At 39.1% G+C, this 20,342-nt stretch overlaps 1 protein-coding gene across 1 annotated transcript in view; it reads left to right on the forward strand.

Moving 5' to 3' along the window:
* PEX13 (peroxisomal biogenesis factor 13) overlaps positions 1-13,346 on the forward strand; it is a 37,359-nt gene extending 24,013 nt beyond the window's left edge. Inside the window, exons 3-4 of the mRNA XM_025354556.1 lie at positions 7,296-7,421; positions 10,081-13,346. Coding sequence (XP_025210341.1) covers positions 7,296-7,421; positions 10,081-10,379 — 425 coding nt within the window. The 3' untranslated portion in view covers positions 10,380-13,346. The remainder of the gene's footprint in view (positions 1-7,295; positions 7,422-10,080) is intronic.
* The last annotated feature ends 6,996 nt before the right edge of the window (positions 13,347-20,342 follow it).

The raw sequence follows: 20,342 nt of genomic DNA on the forward strand, positions 1-20,342 counted from the left end.
TGGCTAGGGCAGGCAGTCAGGCAAGAGAAAGAAATAAAGGGTATTCAGTTAGGAAAAGAGGAACTGAAATTGTCTCTGTTTGCAGATGACATGATTGTATATTTAGAAAACCCCATCGTGTCAGCCCAAAATCTCCTTAAGCTGATAAGCAACTTCAGCAAAGTGTCAGGATACAAAATCAATGTGCAAAAATCACAAGCATTCCTATACACCAGTAATAGACAAACAGGGAGCCAAATCATGAGTGAACTCCCATTCACGATTACTACAAAGAGAATAAAATACCTAGGAATCGAACTTACAAGGGATGTGAAGGACCTCTTCAAGGAGAACTACAAACAGGACACAAACAAATGGAAGGACATTCAATGCTCATGGATAGGAAGAATCAATATCGTGAAAATGGCCATACTGCCCAAGGTAATTTATAGATTCAATGCTATCCCCATCAAGCTACCACGAACTTTCTTCACAGAATTGGAAAAAACTACTTTAAAGTTCATATGGAACCAAAAAAAGAACCCACATAGCCAAGGCAATCCTAAGCAAAAAGAACAAAGCTGGAGGCATCATGCTACCTGACTTCAAACTATACTACAAGGCTACAGTAACCAAAACAACATGGTACTGGTACCAAAACAGATATATAGACCAATGGAACAGAACAGAGGCCTCAGAAATAACACCACATCTACAACCATCTGATCTTTGACAAACCTGACAAAAGCAAGAAATGGGGAAAGGATTCCCTATTTAATAAATGGTGCTGGGAAAACTGGCTAGCCACATGTAGAAAGCTGAAACTGGATTCCTTCCTTATACCATATACAAAAATTAAGATGGATTAAAAACTTAAATGTAAGACTTAACACCATAAAAAACCCTAGAAGAAAACCTAGGCAATACCATTCAGGACATAGGCATAGGCAAAGACTTCATGACGAAAACACCAAAAGCAATGGCAACAAAAGCCAGAATAGACAAGTGGGATCTAATCAAACTAAAGAGCTTCTGCACAGCAAAAGAAACTATCATCAGAGTGAACAGGCAACCTACAGAATGGGAGAAAATGTTTGCAATCCACCCATCTGACAAAGGGCTAATATCCAGAATCTACAAAGAACTTAAATTTACAAGAAAAAAAACAACCCCATCAAAAAGTAGGCAAAAGATATGAACAGATACTTCTAAAAAGAAGACATTTATTTTTTTTTTTTTTTTTTTTTTTTTTTTTTTTTTTTTTTTTTTTTGAGACGGAGTCTCGCTCTGTTGCCCAGGCTGGAGTGCAGTGGCCAGATCTCAGCTCACTGCAAGCTCCGCCTCCTGGGTTCACGCTATTCTCCTGCCTCAGCCTCCCGAGTAGCTGGGACCACAGGCGCCGCCACCTCGCCCGGCTAATTTTTTGTGTTTTTAGTAGAGACGGGGTTTCGCCGTGTTAGCCAGGATGGTCTCGATCTCCTGACCTTGTGATCCGCCCGTCTCGGCCTCCCAAAGTGCTGGGATTACAGGCTTGAGCCACCGCGCCCGGCCAAAAGAAGACATTTATAATGCAGCCAACAGACATATGAAAAAATGCTCATCATTAGTGGTCATCAGAGAAATGCAAATCAAAACCACAATGAGATACCATCTCACGCCAATTAGAGTGACGATCATTAAAAAGTCAGGAAACAACAGATGCTGGAGAGGATGTGGAGAAATAGGAACACTTTTACACTGTTGGTGGGAGTGTAAATTAGTTCAATCATTGTGGAAGACAGTGTGGCGATTCCTCAAGGATCTATAACTAGAAATACCATTTGACCCAGTGATCCCATTACTGGGTATATACCCAAAGGATTATAAATCATGCTACCATAAAGACACATGCACATGTATGTTTATTGTGGCACTGTTTACAATAGCAAAGACTTGGAACCAACCCAAATGTCCATCAATGATAGACTGGATTAAGAAAATGTGGCACATATATGCCATGGAATACTATGCAGCCATAAAAAAGGATGAGTTCATGTCCTTTGCAGGGATGTGAATGAAGCTGGTAACCATCATTCTCAGCAGACTATCACAAGGACAGAAAACCAAATAGCACATGTTCTCACTCATAGGTGGGAGTTGAAAAATGAGAACACATGGACACAGGGCAGGGAGCATCACACACCGGGGCCTGTTGGGGAATGGGGGAGCTTGGGGAGTGATAGCATTAGGAGAAATACCTAATGTAAATGATGAGTTGATGGGTGCAGCAAACCAACATGGCACATGTATACCTCTGTAACAAACCTGCACATTGTACACATGTACCTGAGAACTTAAAGTATTAAATATATATATATATATATATTTTTGGTAAGAATGGTTTTTAGGTTGAGCTAGGGCATAAGAGACCAATCAGGAGAGTCAAGCAGCCATTACCTTAATTCAAGTGAGAAATGATGGTGGCTTGGCTCAGCATGGCAGTGACATGGGTCCTGAGATACAGTCAGATTGGGATTACTCACACCTGTAATCCCAACACTGGGAGGCTGAGGCCTGCAGATTGCTTGAGCCTGGCAAATCACTTGAGCCCAGAAGTTTAAGGTCAGCCTGCACAGCGTAGGGAAAACCTATCTCTACAACAATTACAAAAATTATCCAGGTGTGGTGGTGCGTGCCTGTAGTCCCAGTTACTTGGGAGGGTGAAATGGGAGGGTGGCTTGAGTCCTGGAAGTTGAGCCTGAAGTGAGCTGAGATTGTACCACTGTACTCCAGTTTGGATGACACAGCAAGACCCTGTCTCAAATAAATGGAAGAACTAATGTAAGAGAATGATACTACTATCATAGAAAGACAAAAGAAGACAGAATAAGATGGAAATCAGGAAGAACAGAAATAGAACCATATTATTGCTGCATTATGGAGAAAGGGTGGAAGGATGATGAATGATGTAAGGTTCTACGATAAGATCAAGAACTGAGAAGAGATTATTAGATCTGGCAACTGGAAATCATCACGCTCCAGGAAGTAGTTTTGGTAGTGAGAAGACAAACTGCAGAGGATAAAGGGTAAATAAAGTTAGAAGTGAAAAAGAAAAGATTAGCAGTGAATGGAAGGAGGGAGGAAAAGAATGGCCAAATTGAGTGATCAAGTTGTTGTGGTGGGTGATTGTCAGTTTTTTGTTTTGCTTTGTCTTTTCAGAAGTGAGGAAATCTGAGAATATTGTTAGGCTGAAAGAAAGGAGTCAGTAGAGAAGGAGCAGTTATAAATAAGGGAAAGATAGGAGTTAAATGATGATGAAGCTCCTATAGGAAGTAAGAGAGGGTGTGATCTTACGGAACCTGGCAGGTAAAAAGGAAGGACAGTTTTTTATCTTGAGTCAAAAGGAGAGGAAATCGGTAATGATACAAAGAGATTTTTGAGGAGAAGCAAAACTGAGGTCCTATTACTTTAGCTGCTTAGAGCAGGGATTGGCAAACCATGTCCTGTGGGCCAAATCTGACCTGCTCCTATTTTTGTACAGCTCACAAGCTAAAAATGGTTTTTATACTTTTCAGTTGTTGGAAAATTAAAAGATTGTTTTAAAAATTGAAATAATTTGTGATGGGAAAATAATATAGAATTCAAATTTCATTAATAAAGTTATATTGGAGCACAGCTAAACTTATTTTCATACTTACTGTTATGGCTGCTTTTCCACTGTAACAGCAGAATTGAATAGTTTGCATAGAGACTGTATGTGAAATTCCAGTGGCTTCACTTTTGCTCTGCCCACTACAAATTTCAGTAACTGAGTTATAACTTGATAGCATGATGAGTAATATATACATTGTTAAACCACAGTGGGTTTTTTTGTGAAATTACAAATACATACATGGCACACAAGAAAAAGGTGTACTTTGAGTGTCATGCTTTCAAGGCACAATATAGTATGAATTTTTTTGTTATTGAATTAGATGGTAAAGAACTATATTTATTATACAGTGACACTATAGCTATGTTAAATGGCTATACTACAAATCAACATTACCAGATTGAGCACTCATCACAGAAAACCAACAGTCAAAAAAATTAGAAAATTTAAAATGGAATTCTCATCGCAGCAGAATTTCCTCATCAAAAGAAAAATAAAATAAAATGAGGCTGCAACCAAAATAAGTTCCTGAGAGGTTCATGTGTTACCTAGGCAAGGAAACCTGTTTACTTGTAATTGCAACAGCCAAAAAAATATGTCCAGAGTAAGTAGACTTGTCTAAGGTTATTAGCTTCTCAGTGAGAACAGTTTCTTGAAGAGTTGATGACATTTTGAACAACATGGCCAACTTAAAATAAAACAAATGATTTGAATGTTTTTCCTTGGCTCATCATGACCCAATGGATATGAATACTTGCTAAATTTGTTGGCTAAATGTTACCATCATGGGAGTGAGTTCATTATCTTGAGAGTGAGTTTGTTATACAAGCTAGTTCGGCCCTCTTACTCTCTTGCATGCACTCTCTTGCCATGTGATTCCTCCTGCCATGTTACGACACAACAAGAAGGCCCTTAACAAATGCCCCTTGATCTCGGATTTCCGAGTCCTCAGAACTGTGAGCAAATAAACTTTTATTGTTTACAAATTACCCAGTTTGTAGTATTCTGTTAAAGTAGCATAAAACAAAGACAGGCCAGATGCGGTGACTCACGCGTGTAATCCTAGCACTTTGGGAGGGTGAGGCAGGCGGATCACGAGGTCAGGAGATCAAGACCATCCTGGCTAACATGGTGAAACCCTGTCTCTACTTAAAAAAAAAAAAAAAAAAAAAAAGACAGTACCGCTTAGTTGTTTGAGAAGTCAATGATGAATTGGAAATGACTGAAGAAGTAGCCTCTGTGAATAGTCATGGTTCAACTACGGATAAGAACATTTTCTAAGAAGGTGAAAACACTGATCTATACAACCTGAATCTGCTAAGATGTGTTGCACCTGATAATGGTGAAAAATATAGGTGGAGCAGGAAAAGGCCTAGTTGGACAAAAGTTAAACTTTTGCAAATACAGGTTTTTTGTCTGTGGTTATTCATTTTATTATTCATCAGCAGGTACATTGCAGAAAATATTTGAATTTATCATGTGTTACTGAACTGGTAGTGTTGAGGTAAAGTTTATTCACTCTTGTGACATAATCATTGTCAGTTTTGTGAATTTTTGTCAGATACAGAAGCTGAAGATCCCTACTTGCCCTACCGCATGGCAATTCAATGGCAGAACAAGGCTTAAGTTTTATTTTTTTGAGATTGAGGCCAAGAATGAAATTTTTCTGAACAGAACGCCTTTTCAGCTATTGTTATTAAACCCATTCAGCTTTGGAAATCACCTTTTACTGCAGACTTAGTTAAATTCTGAGTTCTTTTTGGAGACAGGGTTTTACTTTGTCAGCCAGGCTGGAGTGCAGTAGCGTAATCATAGCTCACTGCAACCTCATACTCTTGGGCTCACATGATTCTCCCACCTTAGCTTCCCAAGTAGCTAGTACTAGTAGTACACACCACCACACCTGGCTAATTTATTTATTTACTGTGGAGACGAGATCCCACTGTGTTGCTCAGGCTGGTCTTGAACTCCTGGCCTCAAGCAATCCTGCCTCAGCCTCCCAAAGTGCTGAATGAGATTACAGGCATGAACCACCATGTCCAGCCCAGACTTAGTTATATTCTTTGTTGTTTTCTTTTTGAAACAGGGCCTCGCTCAGTTGCCCAGGCTGGAGTGCAGTAGTGCAGTCTCAGCTCACTGCAACCTCTGCCTCCCAGGTTCAGGCGAGTCAAGCTGAGACTATAGGGTCGTGCCACCACATCTGGCTAATTTTGTTTACTTTTTTATAGAAACAAGGTTTCCCTATGTTGCCCAAGTTGGTCTTGAACTCCTGGACTCATGCAATTCCCTATCTCAGCCTCTCAAAGTACTGGAATTACAGGCATGAGCCACCATGCCTAGCTGACTTGTTTATATTCTTTTTGTTTGAGACAGGGTTTCGCTCTTGTTGCCCAGGCTGGAGTGCAATGGCGCACTCTCGGCTCACCACAACCTCCGCCTCCCGGGTTCAAGTGATTCTCCTGCCTCAGCCTCCTGAGTAGCTGGGATTACAGGCATGTGCCACCATGCCCAGCTAATTTTGTATTTTTAGTAGAGACAGGGTTTCTCCATGTTGGTCAGGTTGGTCTCAAACTCCTGACTTCAGGTGATCCATCCGCCTCGGCCTCCCAAAGTGCTGAGATTACAGGCATGAACCACTGTGCCTGGCCTATATTCTTAAGTAATTCAAATTGAAACCACAAAGCAGAACAGTGCTTATATGCAAAACTTACACTGGAGTAAAGTTTTGACGACACCTAGTATAGTTTGACTCACAAGTAATGTCACACTGCTTTATATATCTCTCAGACCATCAGAAGTTAACACAAGCAGTATCTCCATTCCCATGCAAGTTGGCAGCAGATACATTTTCCAAGCTTAAGCTAATACAATGCCAGAGCATTTTTTTTACCTCCATGCAAGCACAAAGGAAATTTCCATATTGCAAAATCCATTTAACTATGCGATTGAGGAATTTTCACTTAATCTTCATTTGGAAGTGATTAATCTGCAATGTAATAACATGGTAAAAGGCAAATATCAAGAGAAGAATTTAACAGAATTATATTCTGGCCTGCTACTCTCCCAACTAATAAATATGCTCAATTAAAACCACATACTCATAGACTGATATTAGGATTTGACCTTACCTATCAGTGTGAAAAGGCATTTTCAAAAATGCAGTACCTCAAATTTTATTACAAATTAGAATTAGCAAATGAATATTTATAATTGAATTCCAATTAAGTGAAATATCCTTCCCCCAAAATATTTCATTCTTCTAAGTAACTTCCAAATAGACCTATATTACAAAAAAGGAACATGGTTATTGTATTTTTAATCTTGTCAATAAATTTATGGAAATTTTGTTTCCTCTTTTTATATAAGGAATTGCACAACATCCTGTTTTGCCTCTTGGCTTTCAAAGTCTAAAATATTTACTCTCTGACCCTTTGCAGAAAAAAGTTGCCAACCCCTGCCTCACGGTAAGGGAGCTGGAGAGTGGAGCTTAAAGAAAGGAAAAAGTTCATAATAGGTATCTCTAGTGGATCTATTGTTGATTTAACATAGTATTCATTATAGATTTTACTTGGGAGGGGAGGACTTTTCTCTTGGCAAATTTATACAGTTTGCAAACCATAGGCCGTGAAATATCTGCATTTTTCTTTTGTAAATTTTATTAACCTAATTTTAATTTGGCTTATAGACAGCATCAACTGGGCAAGTGGTGAGGATGACCATGTAGTCGCCAGAGCAGAATATGATTTTGCTGCCGTATCTGAAGAAGAAATTTCTTTCCGGGCTGGTGATATGCTAAACTTAGCTCTCAAAGGTAATAAATTATGAATAAGTTGGAATTATCTGTAAATTTTGATATTCATAAATGCAGTATTAAAAACTACAACAAATGATCTTGTTCGTTGTTAGTTAACTTAGAGATAGTTACTAGAACTTCTTTTTCATGTCAATTTAGAGCTTCCAAATCTGGAGGAGTCAGGAAGAAATGCCCCAGCAGCTATTCTAATAGTATTTCACTGAGATAAGGAAAGGCTTTATTTATATAGGCTTTTCTAAACTCAAAATACTTGAATTTCAAACTGTTAATCCCCACACAAAAATGTGATGTCAGTAACTAAACATAACAAATCTAATAAAGCAAAGAAATTATCTAGCATCATCTAAGCATTACTGTTAGTCCTTGATTACTGGGACTGGTGTTGCTTCTTTATTACTTCAATAGTGTTTACCTCAGAAATTTCATCATGAGTATTTTAGGAAATATTGTCATGAAGTATTATAGAACCCCAGCAAGAAATTTATACACATCTCAGGTTTATTTTTGGACCAAGTCACTGATACTTTTTAATGACTCTAGGCAAAATGACCTTTTCCTTCACCTTTCCTGAGTAATGATTATCAGAATTTTTATGGATTTTATTTAATATGTGTGTTTGTGGGGATTCAAGTTTATTGCAAAAAGTGATGTTTTGTTGATAAAGGTACTAATAACAATAACATATCATTTATTGAGTACTTACTATATACAAAGTACTGTATTTTACATATTTCATTTAACCCTTACAATAATACTGTGAAGTGGTACAATTATTATCCTGTCCTTGTTTTACACTTGAAGAAACTGAGACTCAGAATAAGTAAATTGTCCAGTGTCACAAAACCAAGGTGCAATAGAGCTGGACTATGAATCTAGGTTTGTCTAACTTGAGACCTTGTGCTTTTAACAACTCTGGCTGTTTTTTCATGGAAGGATCTATTAATGGAAACTTCACCATTTTTTTGGCTTTGGTCATTCTATGCAGGGAAGAAATACCTTCAATGTTCATTACTATGCAAATAGTTGAAATCATTACTATGTAAATAATTGAAAATTTGGGATGAGATTACTAAATCTTTGCCTCATCCCTATTACAAAAATCCTAGACTTAAGCGAGGTACAGTGGTGTGTGCCTATAGTCCCACCTACTCAAGAAGCTGAGGCAGGAGGATCACTTGAGGCCAGGAGTTTGAGGCTGTAGTACACTGTAATCACACCTGTGGAAGAGCACCACTGTACTCCATCCTGGGCAATGTAGCGTAACCTTGTCTCAAGAAAAAAATAAAATACAAACCTCTAGACTTTTAGGTATTCTATTCATATTTTTCTTCCCCCCCCCCCCTTTTTTTTTTTTTTTTTTTTGAGACAGAGTCTCGCTCTGTTGCCTGGGCTAGAGTGCAGTGGCACCATCTCAGCTCACTACAACCTCCGCCTCCCAGGTTCAAGCAATTCTCCTGCCTCAGCCTCCTGAGTAGCTGGGACTACAGGCACATGCCACCACACCCAGCTAGTTTTTGTATTTTTAGTAGAGACAGGCTTTCACCATGTTGGTCAGGCTGGTCTTGAACTCCTGACCTTGTGATTCACCCACCTCGGCCTCCCAAAGTGCTGGAATTACAGATGTGTACCACCACGCCTGGCCTACTCGTATTTTTCTTATAGGGAAAATAGCAATTTACTATTTTGGGTTTCAAACGAGTGATTTTTTAAAGATTTATTGTTAGGGACAGGAACAACACAGATAATTTTCATTAGGGGTCATGCGGTTTCTTTCAGTTACTTAATAACACTTCAGAAAAATTTTATATTTCATTCTTCAATGAATAGTGCCTCTTAACACTAGCTTGCTTCTTGGCTTTCCTCCATTGCTCAAGAAACGTATGTTTGGGCATTTGGAACAAAATCAGTCATAGACATGGTAAATTTGTTTTGTTCTGTTATTATAGAGCATTAAACATTAAAAAGTCTTATATTGTGCCTAAATTATAATGTTGAACTAAAATTGTAACAGTTAAGCAGCTTTTTAAAGATATAGATAAGATAGGAAAATACCATAGAAAATTGAATACATTAAATAATCTTCCTTACTTTAAGCTTAGAATATTGCCTTTATTTATCATATGGCTAGAAATAACAGAGGTCTTCAGTTTTTTGCCCATCTTGGATTGAAATTAATATTCACTATCTTCAGGATTGTTTATCACAATCACATGAAATGAATTTTATATTTTTGCCAAAAGTAGGCTAAGAAAGCTGAGTGCGTAAAGGTATATCTTTTCTATACTTATTCCTAACTTACACAGTTGAGAAGGAATGAGATATTCATTTCTTAGACTCCAATTTAAAATATGAAAGACATTGTTTTCAGTTTTGAGAGAACTAAATCTCCTTACTCTATGAATGGACTAACTGATATAAACTGTATGTTCTTCAAGGTAGAAGGAAATATTTAGTAAGTATAAAATAAAAATAGAAGAATGGACCCTAGAACTGTGAAGCCTACTCAGCATTTGATTTTGAAGATATATGCATGTACTATTTGTTATCTACTATGTAAGCATAACAGATTTTCCTGAATATGATACTTTACCATTAATATTCTGTTGGACCTCCAAAGTATATTGTAATTACAAGACTGTCTTTTTTTTTCCATCAGAACAACAACCCAAAGTGCGTGGTTGGCTTCTGGCTAGTCTTGATGGCCAAACAACAGGACTTATACCTGCAAATTATGTCAAAATTCTTGGTAAAAGAAAAGGTAGGAAAACAGTGGAATCAAGTAAAATTTCCAAGCAGCAACCATCTTTTACCAACCCAACACTAACTAAAGGAGCCACGGTTGCTGATTCTTTGGATGAACAGGAAGCTGCCTTTGAATCTGTTTTTGTTGAAACTAATAAGGTTCCAGTTGCACCTGATTCCACTGGGAAAGATGGAGAAAAGCAAGATCTTTGATATCTTTCATGTTTGCTTGCAGTTGAACAATAGAGTACTTTTTAAAATTATTTCTCACAAAGAAATGAATGTACAATCCAATGAAAACATTTGTTATTGGCTATTTCAGGTGTTTTGCTGCTAGAAATTTAATTAAAGTTACACACTAGTATGTTGGTCTGGTGACCTGGTTACATTTTATTACACACATTATTGGACCATAAGGACATTTGTTTCACCTAGATTTTAAGATTATGGAGACTGCTGTCATTTTCATCTTACTTAGATCTCTAGGTTTATTGGAAGAGTAAGATTGATGAACTATAGCATGCACAGTTTGGTACAGTAGGGATCATTAATACTTTTAAAAGTTCTAAATTAATTGACTTGGAATCCTTAGAAATGGAGTGATAACATATCAGTATGAGAACAGGCAAAAGGTAAATTTTTTTTTACAACCTTAAGTAATCTCAACAATAAAATTTTCTGATCTGTATTATATCCAGTGTTGGGTTTATATTTTCACCCACAAACAACTGACACTACTATCTTTTACTGTATTTTTAAAAATTTATCTTGAAAAGGTCACCCAGAAGCATTCTGAAGAAGATGGTTCTAGAATGATAGAGTATGTAGCCCTAATCGTTTTCCCTCCTAGCAAAAAGTCTGAAATTTATCTTTCTTACAAACTGTTCCATTTCTTCTAAGGATCACTTATTTATTTATCTCTTTAAGCTGGGCATGGTGGCTCATGCCTGTAATCCCAGCACTTGGGGAGGCTGAGGTGGGCAGATCACCTGAGGTTGGGAGTTCGAGACCACCCTGACCAACATGGAGAAACCCCATCTTTACTAAAAATACAAAATTAGCCAGGTGTGGTGGCACATGCCTGTAATCCCAGCTACTCGGGAGGCTGAGGTAGGAGAATCACTTGAACCCGAGAGGCAGAGGTTACAGTGAGCCGGAGATCTCGCCATTACACTCTAGCCTGGGCAACAAGAGAGAAACCCCATCTCAAAAAAAAAAAAATTATTTATCTCTTTAAAATATGACTAGTTTTCATACTGGGTGAATCAGAAGTATATGAAAGGTATACTTTCTTTTCCTACAACAAATACTTGAGTTATTTTGAGTTTGCACTTAATGATACAATCAGTTATAATAGTCATTTTTAATCTTTTTATAGATTTTTTGCTTCTACCTTGTGTGATTTTTTTTAAATTCCATATTTAGGATGCTCTGTAAATATTGAAAATGTGTCACATTGGATACATTTTTCTTTTAGGTTTAATTTTTACTGCTGTGACTCATTTATAGTCTTAATGCTCAATTGCCATTTAGAATATGATAATCCTCACGCCTGTAATCTCAGCACTTGGGGAGGCCAAGGCAGGTGGATCATCTGCAGTCAGGAATTTGAGACCAGCCTGGCCAACACAGTGAAACCCTGTCTCTACTAAAAATACAAAAGTTAGCTGGGCGCAGTGGCATGCACCTGTAGTCCCAGCTACTCAGGAGGCTGAGGCAGGAGAATCACTTGAACCCAGGAGGCAGAGGTTGCAGGGAGCTGAGATCACGCCACTGCACTCCAGTGTGGGGGATAGAGCAAGACTGTGTCTCAAAACAAAACAAAAACAAAAACAAAAACAAAATAATACGATATGCTATTTGACATGTTTTTTGGTTTATAATGATTTTAAATGCAGTTAACTTTCAGTACGCTGAATATTGCCCCAGAAAATAGGAAACTTCATATACTTGCTGTGAAAGTACTACAGAGTAATACTATCAGGAATACAGGTGTATAAGAATACATTTATAGACATTGTTGAAAACTTTGAACTGTTTGATAAAAATTGTGATTTAGTATGTTTTTCTTTTTCTTTTTCTTTTTTTTTTTTTTTTTGAGACGAGTCTTGCTCTGTCACCCAGGGTGGAGTCCAGTGGCGCAATCTCGGCTCACTGCAAGCTCCGCCTCCCGGGTTCACACTATTCTCCTGCCTCAGCCTCCCGAGTAGCTGGGACTACAGGCGCCCGCCACCAGGCCCGGCTAATTTTTTTTGTATTTTTAGTAGAGATGGGGTTTCACCATGTTAGCCAGGATGGTCTCCATCTCCTGACCTGGTGATCCACCCACCTCAGCCTCCCAAAGTGCTGGGATTATATAGGCATGAGCCACCACGCCCGGCAGTTTAGTTTTTTTTTTCTAATAGACTATGTTCAACAAATAAGTAATTCTCAAATAGTTCAGACTGAAACATACAGGAACCAAGTACATACCCAGCATAGAAGAACTTTACTAAAGGCTTCTTGGAAAGCCCTTTTTTGAAATGACAGTATCATAAGTAACATATCTTTTAAAATAGAAATCTTGACCCAGTGCAGAAAAATAAATACTTTATAGTAAAATGTATTTATCTTTGGCCAATTTTCCAACACCCAGATATTAGCCTTGAAGTTGAAGAGATAAGTTTTCTTGTGTATTATTTTTCGTTTGTGTTCTACAATTAAAGGTTCTGCTTTGATTTGTTAGATAATTTGTAGAAATTTTGTTCTCAAATTTTTGATAAATTATTAAATTTGGGGTTGAGATGTCTAAATTGAATGCTAGAAGTAAAGTAGAAGTGACCACTATTAAAGATGTATAGGGAGAAGAGTATAGCACAAAGTGATACAACAGTGGCACTTTTGTAAGGGTGTTTATTGTTTGGTTAAGTCTGCTAAATTATAGTATGCATTATCTGGTGACTATTTGTGTCTGAAAATTCCTTTTGTATTAAAATTCTGGAGAAGGAATTGAGAACTAGAATAAAGAGAAATTTTGTAACCTTTTTTATCATGACAGTTTTAGAATAATTTTTTTAGCTAAGATAAATGTTCAAGGCTCCAATATTATTTTTAGGAACTTATTTAAGGAGTGCTACTTTACAGAAATTGCTAACACACCAAAACATTTTTAATTAAATAAAATATGTTACAATAATAAAACATGTTTCTTTTAATTTTTCTGATTATATTTTATGAGTTCAGAAAGGAAATGGTAAGAGAACTATACATTTTGATGTTTTAACATTTTATGTACGTACTTGATTCAATCTGTGTGTCATAATTACACATTACTTGAACACAGCTATCCTTTATCTTGTGCTTTCTTTAATAGAAAAATGAACAGAAACTGAATGCAGTTAAATTTTTATTTTTAGTAGGTTGTGAAGTTACTTTTACAGAGAAATAAAAATATGTGAAACTTGATTGACTTTTTCTTTAAGATAAATTGTTAATGCTTTTGCAGGATTAGAATTAATATGAAGTCTCTTTTTAACATGATTGTATATGTTACCTACTGCAAACATGTCTATTCTATTTCTTTGTGATTTAAAGAAAAATAGGCCAGGCGTGGTAGCTCACACCTATAATCCCAGCACTTTGGGAGGCCAAGGTGGGTGGATCACAAGGTCAGAAGTTCGAGTCCAGCCTGGCCAATATGATGAAACCCTGTCTCTACTAAAAATACAAAAAGTAGCCAGGCATGGTGGTGGGTGCCTGTAGTCCCAGCTACTCGGGAGGCTGAGGCAGGAAAATTGCTTGAACCTGGGAGGCGGAGATTGCAGTGAGCCGAGATCACGCCACTGTACTCCAGTCTGCTACAGAGCGAGACTCCAACTGAAAAGAAAAAAAAAAAAAGACAAATAATACATTTATATAGAATTACCTACAGGTGTGTTAAATAAAAAGACTTCACACCTAGATTTTGGGGAATCTAGATTCTAGTTTAGACATCACTGCTTACTGTAAGATTTAAGTCCCATTATTTGTTTTTCAGTTTCCTAATTTATAACAATAGGTATAACTGCTACACCTGCCTCACATAAAAGTGCTTTTTTTATATACTTTAATTTCAGTTTTCTTCTGAGACGGGTTTTGCTCTTGTCGCCCAGGATAGAGTGCAGTGGTGAGATCTCAGCTCTGCAGATCTGAGATCTGCCCACCTCAGCCTCCCAAAGTGCTGGGATTACAGGTGTGAGCCACCGCACCGGGCCTGAAAGTCCTTTTTAAAAAATACAGGGGCTGGGTGCAGTGCCTCATATCTGTAATCCTAGCACTTTGGGAGGCTGAGGCAGGTGGATCACCTGAGATCAGGAGTTGGAGACTAGCCTGACTAACATGATGAAACCCCGTCTCTACTAAAAATACAAAACTTAGCCGGGCGTGGTGGCATGCACCTGTAATCCCAGCTACTTGGGAGGCTGAGGCAGGAGAATCACTTGAACCCAGGAAGTGGAGGTTGCAGTGAGCGGAGATCGCGCCATTGCACTCCAGCCTGGGCAACAAGAGTGAAATTTTGTCCCAAAAAAAAAAAAAAAAAAAAAAAAAAAAATTTATGGGCCAGGTGTGGTGGCTCACACCTGCAATCCTAGCACTTTGGGAGGCTGAGGCAGGCAGATCACCTGAGCTCAGGAGTTCAAGACTAGCCTGGGCAACATGGTGAAACCCCGTCTCCACTAAAAATACAAAAAATTAGCCTGGCATGGTGGTACGCACCTCTAGTCCCAGCTACTCGGGAGGCTGAGGCAGGAGAATTGCTTGAACCCGGGAGCCGACATTGCACCACTGCACTCCAGCGTGGGCAACACAGACTATCTCCAAAAAAAAAAAAAAAAAAGTTTTTTATATATATATATATAGAGAGAGAGAGAGAGAGAGGTGCTGTGGTGGCTCACGCCTGTAATCCCAGCACTTTGGGAGGCTGAGGTGGGCAGATCACCTGAGGTCAGAAGTTTGAGACCAGCCTGGCAAACATGGTGAAATCCCATCTCTCCTAAAAAAACAAAAACTAGGCCGGGCAAGGTGGCTCACACCTGTAATCTCAGCACTTTGGGAGGCTGAGGCGGGCGGATCACGAGGTCAGGAGATCGAGACCATCCTGGTTAACATGGTGAAACCCCGTCTCTACTAAAAAAATTAGCCGGCCGTGATGGCGGGCACTCAGCCTGGGTGACACAGCGAGACTCTGTCTCAAAAAAACAACGACAACAACAAAAAAGCACATTATATAAATAATGTGGATAAGTCTTAAAAACCTAATATTTTATGAAAGAAGAATACAATTTATGCCACAATATCATTTATGTTAAAAATTTAAACATATAAATACTATTATATGGTTTTCAAGAAACTATATCCAAAATATGAGAGATGACTTGGAAGGACAAATATTAACTAGGGGGAGTACAGTATGAAATTGCAGGAGGGAGATGAATAAAAACTCTTAAGGTAAAACAGAACACAAGAATAGTTCTATTTTTTGATGGAGTTTCACTCTCGTCACCCAGGCTGGAGTGCAATGGCACGATCCTGGCTCACTGCAACCTCTGCCTCCCAGGTTTAAGCGATTCTCCTGCCTCAGCCTCCTGAGTAGCTGGGATTACAGGCGCTTGACACCATGTCTAGCTAGTTTTTGTATTTTTATTTTTTGAGACCGAGTCTCACTCTTATCACCCAGACAGGAGTGCAGTGGTGCAATCTCGGCTCACTGCAAGCTCCGCCTCCCAGGTTCATGCCATTCTCCTGCCTCAGTCTCCCGAATAGCTGGGACTACAGGCGCGCGCCACCACACCCGGCTAATTTTTTGTATTTTTATAGAGACGGGGTTTCACCGTGTTAGCCGGGATGGTCTCAATCTGCTGACCTCATGATCCGCCCGCCTTGGCCTCCCAAAGTGCTGGGATTACAAGCGTGAGCCACCACGCCTGACCTAAAATGTGCTTTTGACCGGTGCATATTATTCTGTTGTGTTCATATACCAAAGCTCATCTTTTCCTCTAGTCACAGATACTTATATTTTTCCCAGCTATTTCCACTTCTGCAAGCTTGTACATGTCTTCCTATGAAGGAAGAATGCCCTTTCAGGAAACCTGCCCTTTCATTTCTTTGCTATATATGTCCTAGAGTTTGAGGAATATGCATATTTAATTTAAGTCATGCTGGATCGTTCTCAGGAATGGTTATCCCAGTTTCCTTTCCACAAGCAAGACCTGAGGGCTTCATTTTCTCTTCATTTTCAGTAGCACTTGATATTTTCTGATTTTTGCTAATCTGATGTGTATAAAATATTATTTTTTCTTAATCTGCATTATCTGATTACTGATGAAGTATATGCTTTTTAGTCATTCTGATTTTCCATTCTGTGGATAGTCTGTACTTATAATTTGTCTCTTTTCTATTGAGTTTTTCTTTCTTGCTGATTACAGTATGGTATAAACTCTGTGTGTGTGTGTGTGTGTATATATATACACACATTTTTTTTTTTTTTTTTTTGGGACAAAGTCTGGCCCTGTTGCCCAGGCTGGAGTGCAATGGTGTGATCTCACCTCACTGCAACCTCCACCTCCTGAGCTCAAACCATCCTCCCACCTCAGCATCCCAAGTAGCTGGGACTAAAGGCATGTACCACCACACCTGGCTAATTTTTGTATTTTTTTGTAGAGATGGGGTTTCTCCATATTGCCTAAGCTGGTCTCGAACTCGTGAGCTCAAGAGATCTGCCTGCCTCTCTGCCCCCAAAGTGGTGGGATTACAGGCATGAGCCACTGCTCCCAGCCAAGAAATTATTTATATGTAGATACTATTTTCTTGTCAAGTTCAGATGTTGGAAATAACTTGCCATTTGTTCATTCTTGTCTTTGTTGTTTTTCATATAATAGAAATCCCCCCAATGGTTTATGTTTTTTATGTCTTTTGTTTTGTTTTGTTTTTGAGATGGAGTTTCCCTCTTGTTGCCCAGGCTGGAGTGCAGTGGCACAATCTTGGTTCACTGTAACCTCCGCCTCCCGGGTTCAAGCCATTCTCCTGCCTCAGCCTTCCGTGTAGCTAGGACTACAGGCATGCACCACCACACCCGGCTAATTTTTATTGTATTTTTAGTATAGACAGGGTTTCACCATGTTGGCCAGGCTGGTCTCGAACTCCTGACCTCAGGTGATCTGCCCACCTTGGCCTCCCAAAGTGCTGGGATTACAGGCGTGAGCCACTGCGCCCAGCCTTAGGTCTTGTTCTATTGGTTTTATAGTTTTACCATTTACATTTAGGTCTTAAATTTAATTGGAATTAATTTTTGGATATAGTATGAGGTATGAATTAAACTTTTTCTCCATCTAGTCATTAAAAGGAAGGGGTTAACAAAACCCCTTCTCTTCCTATGGGGAAAAAATTATCTGGGGTTTACTTTCTGTTCAGCACTGTTTCCTTGGTAACCTACAAAGTTAAGATAAATATGGAAAGTAAACTCTTTACCAGGCAGCCTTTTTTGCTTGTTTTAACTGTAAAAAGACAAAGCACAGATGTTGATTTATCTGAGTAAGATATGAAACCGGTAACCAAGCTTGTTCCTTGTTGTAGGGACCTGGAACTACCTTGAGGGTTTTTTACAAGATAGTGCTCCCTATCACACACGAGGTTTACCTAAGGAGGATGCCTCCTTTACATGCTAGTTGTTTACTGTGCTATATCTTTCTGCCAACCTAAGTGACCTTGGTGCCAAGTTATATTATTTTGGGTTTTCTGAGTGAATGTCTGCAGAGCATGCCAAGTAGGATTGCAGTCAGTTTTCCTAGCACCATCTACTACATAATCCCTATCATCTCATTTCATTACATTCCAAGTTCTGTAAGCATGAAACTGGGGCTCTCTGTTTTGTTGGTATGTGTCAGTTTCTTTCCCAGTACATTGTCTTTTATTTTACTATTCTAGTCTAGTCTAGTCTAGTCTCTTCTAGTCTATTCTAGTCTAGTCTAGTCTAGTCTATTCTAGTCTATTCTAGTCTAGTCTATTCTATACTAGTCTAGTCTATTCTAGTCTAGTCTAGTCTATTCTAGTCTAGTCTAGTCTATTCTAGTCTATTCTAGTCTAGTCTTCTAGTCTATTCTGTTCTAGTCTATTCTAGTCTATTCTACTCTAGTCTATTCTAGTCTATTCTATTCTAGTCTATTCTAGTCTAGTCTATTCTAGTCTATTCTAGTCTAGTCTATTCTAGTCTATTCTATTCTAGTCTAGTCTATTCTAGTCTAGTCTAGTCTATTCCATTCTAGTCTAGCCTATTCTAGTCTAGTCTAGTCTATTCTTGTCTAGTCCTAGTCTAGTCTAGTCTAGTCTAGTCTATTCTATTCTAGTCTAGTCTAGTCTATTCTAGTGTGGTCTATTCTAGTCTAGTCTAGTCTAGTCTATTGTATTCTATTCTAGTCTAGTCTAGTCTAGTCTAGTCTATTCTATTGTAGTCTATTCTATTCTAGTCTAGTCTAGTCTATTCTAGTCTATTGTATTCTATTGTATTCTAGTCTAGTCTATTCTATTCTAGTCTATTCTACTCTATTCTACTCTAGTCTAGTCTAGTCTACTCTATTCTATTCTATTCTATTCTATTCTATTCTATTCTATTCTATTCTAGAGATGGAATCTCTCTCAGTCGCCCAGGCTGGAGTGCAGTGGCAAGATCTCGTCTCACTGCAAGCTCTGCCTCCTGGGTTCACGCCATTCTCCTGCCTCAGCCTCCCGCGTAGCTGGGACTACAGGCGCCTGCCGCCACACCCAGCTAATTTTTTGTATTTTTAGTAGAGACGGGGTTTCACTGTGTTAGCCAGGATGGTCTCGATCTCCTGACCTTGTGATCTGCCCGCCTCGGTCTCCCAAAGTGCTGAGATTACAGGAGTGAGCCACAGCGCCTGGCCCTTTTTTATTTTTTTGAGACAGAATCTTGCTCTGCCTCCCAGGCTGGGGTGCAGTGGCGTGATCTCGTCTCCCTGCAATCTCTGCCTGGTGGGTTCAAGCGATTCTCCTGTTTCAGCCTCCCAAGTAGCTGGGACTACAAGCGAGTGCCACCATGTCTGGCTAAGTTTTTTAGTAGAGATGGGGTTTCACCATGTTGGCCAGGCTGACCTCGAACTCCTGACTTCAAGTGATCTTCCTGCCTCAGCCTCCCAAAGTGCTGAGATTACAGGTGTGAGCCATTGCGCCTGGCATGTCCTTCCCTCACAGTCCTTATACTTCTGTTTTGTTGATTTGGCCAAGTTGTCAGTCTATGTTTGACACTAACTGGGGTAGCAGGCATTTTCATCTTATTTCTGCTTTAGATTCTAAGGTTGCTCTATTAACTCATGATGTTCGCTGTGAGTTTTATACTAGTCTTTATTGAAAGCTTTTCCCTTTTTTTCCTATTTTTTTCTCTTTTTTTCCTCTTTTTTTTTTTTTTTTTTTTGTTTTTTTTGTTTTTTGTTTTTTGTTTTGAGATGAGTCTCGCACTGTCGCCCAGTGGAGTGCAGTGGCGCGATCTCGGCTCACCACAAGCTCCGCCTCCAGGGTTCATGCCATTCTCCTGCCTCAGCCTCCCGGGTAGCTGGGAGTAGACACGGAGTTTCACCGTATTAGCCAGGATGGTCTCGATCTCCTGACCTTGTGATCAGCCCACCTTGGCCTCCCAAAGTGCTGGGATTACAAGCATGAGTCACCATGCCCGGCCGAAAGCTTTTCTCTTTTATAGCTAATTTAAATCTGCATTAGCAGAGCCAGGTACAGTGGCTCACACGTGTAATCCCAGAACTTTGGGAGGCCAAGGCAGGCAGATAATTTCAGCTCAGGACTCAGGGACTCAGCACGTGCCTGTAGTCCCAGCTACTTGGAAGGCTGAAGGGAGGATTGCTTGAGCCCAGGAAGTTGAGGATGCAGTGAGACATGATTGCGCCCCTGCACTTCAGCCTGGATGACAGAACAAGACCCTCTCTCAAAAAAAATAAAATATAAAAGAAAGAATCATTTGTCTAGATGCTTTGTAGTTTCTCACCTTTAGTAATGTGGTAGATGACATTGAGTTTTCTGATATTGAACCTTTGTATTCTTACTTGATATAATTTTTAAGGAAATTATTTTATCAAATATTAAAAAGGGTAACATGCAGAAAGCTAGCTGTATACAGAAAAGGCAATATTACCACTA

This window comes from Theropithecus gelada, chromosome 13 (assembly GCF_003255815.1).
Source record: "Theropithecus gelada isolate Dixy chromosome 13, Tgel_1.0, whole genome shotgun sequence".
Taxonomy (NCBI): domain Eukaryota; kingdom Metazoa; phylum Chordata; class Mammalia; order Primates; family Cercopithecidae; genus Theropithecus; species Theropithecus gelada.